The following is a 5,139-nucleotide window of genomic DNA, read 5'->3' as shown; positions in this document are numbered from 1 at the left end:
TGTCTCTGTCTGTCTCTGTCTGTCTCTGTGTCTCTGTCTGTCTCTGTCTCTGTCTGTCTCTGTCTGTCTGTCTCTGTCTGTCTCTGTCTGTCTCTGTCTGTCTCTGTCTGTCTCTGTGTCTCTGTCTGTCTCTGTGTCTCTTTCTGTCTCTTTCTGTCTCTGTCTGTCTCTGTGTCTCTGTCTGTCTCTGTCTCTCTCTGTATGTCTCTGTCTCTGTGTCTCTTTCTGTCTCTGTATCTCTGTGTCTCTGTCTGTCTCTGTCTGTCTGTCTGTCAACCACACACTGTACTGAGGCCTGTATCAAGGCTGCTGTGTCAACTCTGTTTCTTTGTATTGTCGTGTTGTTATCCCTCCCGAGCGCAAACACACAGACTTCACTGTCAGGATGCTCGTCAATCACTGCCATGGCAACAGATATATTACACACCGCCGTCTGCAATCAACACACACACACTGGTTCTTACACACACACACACACGCTAGCACACACACACACACACACACACACACACACACACACACACACACACACACACACACACACACACACACACACACACACACACACACACACACACACACACACACACACACTAGCACACGAACACAAACACAAACACTAACACACACACACACACGCTAGCAGACACTGGTTCTTACACACACACACACACACACACACACACACACACACACACACACACACACACACACACACACACACACACACACACACACACACACACACACACACACACACACACACACACACACACACACACACACACACACTAGCACACACACACACACACACACTAGCACACGAACACAAACACACTAACACACACACACACTAACGCACACTAGTACACACACACTAACAAACACACACACTAGCACACACACACACACACACTAGCACACACACACACACACACACACACACACTAACACACACACACTAGCGCACACTAGTACACACACACACTAACAAACACACACACTAGCACACACACACACACACACACACAAACACACACACTAGCACACACCCACAAACACACACACTAGCACACACCCACAACACACACACACACACACACATTGGGGTGGTCCTCAATGGGGGGGTCAACATTAATCCTCCCCCTCTTTTCCTGTTTCCCCTTTTTACTCTGAATGTCAGACACCATCTGAGCCGATTCTCTAGTAGAGAAATACATTCAGTAGAATGTCAGACAGCATCTGAGCCGATTCTCTAGTAGAGAAATACATTCAGTAGAATGTCAGACACCATCTGAGCTGATTCTCTAGTAGAGAAATACATTCAGTAGAATGTCAGACAGCATCTGAGCTGATTCTCTAGTAGAGAAATACATTCAGTAGAATGTCAGACAGCATCTGAGCTGATTCTCTAGTAGAGAAATACATTCAGTAGAATGTCAGACACCATCTGAGCCGATTCTCTAGTAGAGAAATACATTCAGTAGAATGTCAGACAGCATCTGAGCTGATTCTCTAGTAGAGAAATACATTCAGTAGAATGTCAGACACCATCTGAGCTGATTCTCTAGTAGAGAAATACATTCAGTAGAATGTCAGACAGCATCTGAGCCGATTCTCTAGTAGAGAAATACATTCAGTAGAATGTCAGACACCATCTGAGCTGATTCTCTAGTAGAGAAATACATTCAGTAGAATGTCAGACACCATCTGAGCTGATTCTCTAGTAGAGAAATACATTCAGTAGAATGTCAGACACCATCTGAGCTGATTCTCTAGTAGAGAAATACATTCAGTAGAATGTCAGACAGCATCTGAGCCGATTCTCTAGTAGAGAAATACATTCAGTAGAATGTCAGACAGCATCGGAGCTGATTCTCTAGTAGAGAAATACATTCAGTAGAATGTCAGACAGCATCTGAGCTGATTCTCTAGTAGAGAAATATATTCAGTAGAATGTCAGACTGCATCTGAGCTGATTCTCTAGTAGAGAAATACATTCAGTAGAATGTCAGACAGCATCTGAGCTGATTCTCTAGTAGAGAAATACATTCAGTAGAATGTCAGACAGCATCTGAGCTGATTCTCTAGTAGAGAAATACATTCAGTAGAATGTCAGACAGCATCTGAGCTGATTCTCTAGTAGAGAAATACATTCAGTAGAATGTCAGACACCATCTGAGCTGATTCTCTAGTAGAGAAATACATTCAGTAGAATGTCAGACACCATCTGAGCTGATTCTCTAGTAGAGAAATACATTCAGTAGAATGTCAGACAGCATCTGAGCTGATTCTCTAGTAGAGAAATACATTCAGTAGAATGTCAGACAGCATCTGAGCTGATTCTCTAGTAGAGAAATACGTTCATCAGAGTACCGTTCATCAGAGTACCGTTCATCAGAGCACCGTTCAGCAGAGTACCGTTCAGCAGAGTACCGTTCAGTAGAGTACCGTTCAGTAGAGTACCGTTCATCAGAGTACCGTTCATCAGAGTACCGTTCAGCAGAGCACCGTTCAGTAGAGTACCGTTCAGTAGAGTACCGTTCAGTAGAGCACCGTTCAGTAGAGTACCGTTCAGTAGAGCACCGTTCAGTAGAGTACCGTTCATCAGAGTACCGTTCATCAGAGCACCGTTCAGTAGAGCACCGTTCATCAGAGTACCGTTCATCAGAGTACCGTTCATCAGAGTACCGTTCAGTAGAGCACCGTTCAGTAGAGTACCGTTCAGCAGAGTACCGTTCAGTAGAGTACCGTTCAGCAGAGTACCGTTCAGCAGAGTACCGTTCATCGGAGTACCGTTCAGCAGAGTACCGTTCATCAGAGTACCGTTCATCAGAGTACCGTTCATCAGAGTACCGTTCATCAGAGTACCGTTCAGCAGAGTACCGTTCAGCAGAGTACCGTTCAGCAGAGTACCGTTCAGCAGAGTACCGTTCATCAGAGTACCGTTCAGCAGAGTACCGTTCATCAGAGTACCGTTCAGCAGGGTACCGTTCAGCAGAGTACCGTTCAGCAGAGTACCGTTCATCAGAGTACCGTTCATCAGAGTACCGTTCATCAGAGTACCGTTCATCAGAGTACCGTTCAGCAGAGTACCGTTCATCAGAGTACCGTTCATCAGAGTACCGTTCAGCAGGGTACCGTTCAGCAGAGTACCGTTCAGTAGAGTACCGTTCAGCGTAACAATGTACATATTGCCAAAGCTTAATTTGGATATTTATAATATTAAGATAATAAGAATCAAAGTTGTCATCGGGACAACAGTAACAACAATAACCAAGGGTCAAAATAACCATACATTCAACAATAACAATAAACATACAGTAGAGGACATGTGTAGGTTGATTGGTCTGTCAGACACTGTCCCTCATCTTATGGCAGGCAGCAATGTAGTGCGCTGCCAACCCACAGCTCTCTGCTTCCTCCCCCAACAGGACGGGTAGCCTCCTCTCATCAGAGAGGTCTTTGAAACCTTGAATAAGGGTTTCACATTTGGGGAAATGACACTCTCTAGTTGTTTCTATTTTTGACATTTTGTCAGGAAATGCAGCTCCGTCTCAGGTTCTGCTGTTGTGCAGTGGTTGCACAGCCTTTCCTCTACAGGGAGCCAGGTTTTCCTGTGTCTACCCTTCTCAATGGCAAGGCTGTGCTCACTGAGCCTGTACTTTGTCAAGGTTTTTCGAAGGTTTTGATCAGTAACCATAGTCAAATAGTTAGCCACGGTGTACTGTCGATTTAGGGCCAGATAGCACTGCATTTTGCATTGTGCTTGTGTTTCCCATTAAGCAATGTAGTTTTGTTTAGACTGTGTTGTAATTTGTTTTATTCTGATTGATTGGATGTTCGTGTCCTGAGGCTTCAGTGTGTTAGTAGAACAGGTTTGTGACCTCACTCTCTCTCTCTCTCTCTCTTTGTCTCTCTGTCTCTCTGTCTCTCTGTCTCTCTCTCTCTCTCTCTCTCTGTCTCTCTCTCTCTCTATCTCTCTCTCTCTCTCTCTCTCTGTCTCTCTCTCTCTCTCTCTCTGTCTCTCTCTCTCTCTCTCTCTCTCTCTCTCTCTCTCTCTCTATCTCTCTCTCTCTCTCTCTCCCCCTCTTTCTGTCTCTCTCTCTCCCCCTCTTTCTGTCTCTCTCTCTCCCCCTCTTTCTGTCTCTCTCTCTCCCCCTCTTTCTGTCTCTCTCTCTCCCCCTCTTTCTGTCTCTGAATGAGTCTATGCGTTCGTGCCTGTGTGGGTGCACCTGTGTGTGTTTGTTTGTGTGTATGTATGAGAGCTATGCTGACTCTGAGGCCAGAGTCACTTCTTTCATCATTTGTTGTTTAGCCAACATGAAGGGCCCCTAAACGACAGCCAGATGTATCTGCTCTGTGTTATCATGAAGAGCCCCTAAACGACAGCCAGATGTATCTGCTCTGTGTTATCATGAAGAGCCCCTAAACTACAGCCAGATGTATCTGCTCTGTGTTATCATGAAGAGCCCCTAAACTACAGCCAGATGTATCTGTTCTGTGTTATCATGAAGAGCCCCTAAACTACAGCCAGATGTATCTGCTCTGTGTTATCATGAAGAGCCCCTAAACTACAGCCAGATGTATCTGCTCTGTGTTATCATGAAGAGCCCCTAAACTACAGCCAGATGTATCTGCTCTGTGTTATCATGAAGAGCCCCTAAACTACAGCCAGATGTATCTGCTCTGTGTTATCATGAAGAGCCCCTAAACTACAGCCAGATGTATCTGCTCTGTGTTATCATGAAGAGCCCCTAAACTACAGCCAGATGTATCTGCTCTGTGTTATCATGAAGGGCCCCTAAACTACAGCCAGATGTATCTGCTCTGTGTTATCATGAAGAGCCCCTAAACTACAGCCAGATGTATCTGCTCTGTGTTATCATGAAGAGCCCCTAAACTACAGCCAGATGTATCTGCTCTGTTATCATGAAGAGCCCCTAAACTACAGCCAGATGTATCTGCTCTGTGTTATCATGAAGAGCCCCTAAACTACAGCCAGATGTATCTGCTCTGTGTTATCATGAAGAGCCCCTAAACTACAGCCAGATGTATCTGCTCTGTGTTATCATGAAGAGCCCCTAAACTACAGCCAGATGTATCTGCTCTGTGTTATCATGAAGAGCCCCTAAACGA

The 5,139-nt window shown here is 45.1% G+C and overlaps 1 protein-coding gene across 1 annotated transcript; it reads right to left on the bottom strand.

Moving 5' to 3' along the window:
* Nucleotides 1-2,347: 2,347 nt before the first annotated feature.
* On the bottom strand, nucleotides 2,348-3,193 carry LOC129834940 (uncharacterized protein slr1819-like). The gene has a single exon (XM_055900310.1). The coding sequence runs from the start codon at nucleotides 3,191-3,193 to the stop codon at nucleotides 2,348-2,350; it is 846 nt and encodes a 281-aa protein (XP_055756285.1).
* Between the last annotated feature and the right edge of the window lie 1,946 nt (nucleotides 3,194-5,139).

The sequence above is a fragment of the Salvelinus fontinalis genome, chromosome 35, assembly GCF_029448725.1.
Source record: "Salvelinus fontinalis isolate EN_2023a chromosome 35, ASM2944872v1, whole genome shotgun sequence".
NCBI classification, from domain to species: Eukaryota; Metazoa; Chordata; class Actinopteri; order Salmoniformes; family Salmonidae; genus Salvelinus; species Salvelinus fontinalis.
The sequence above is the reverse complement of the archived record's forward strand: the minus strand, read 5'-3'. Positions and strand labels throughout refer to the sequence as shown.

Excerpts from the sequence above, each read along its gene's own strand:
- LOC129834940 (XM_055900310.1), bottom strand. The coding sequence starts at position 3,193 with ATGTACATTGTTACGCTGAACGGTACTCTACTGAACGGTACTCTGCTG.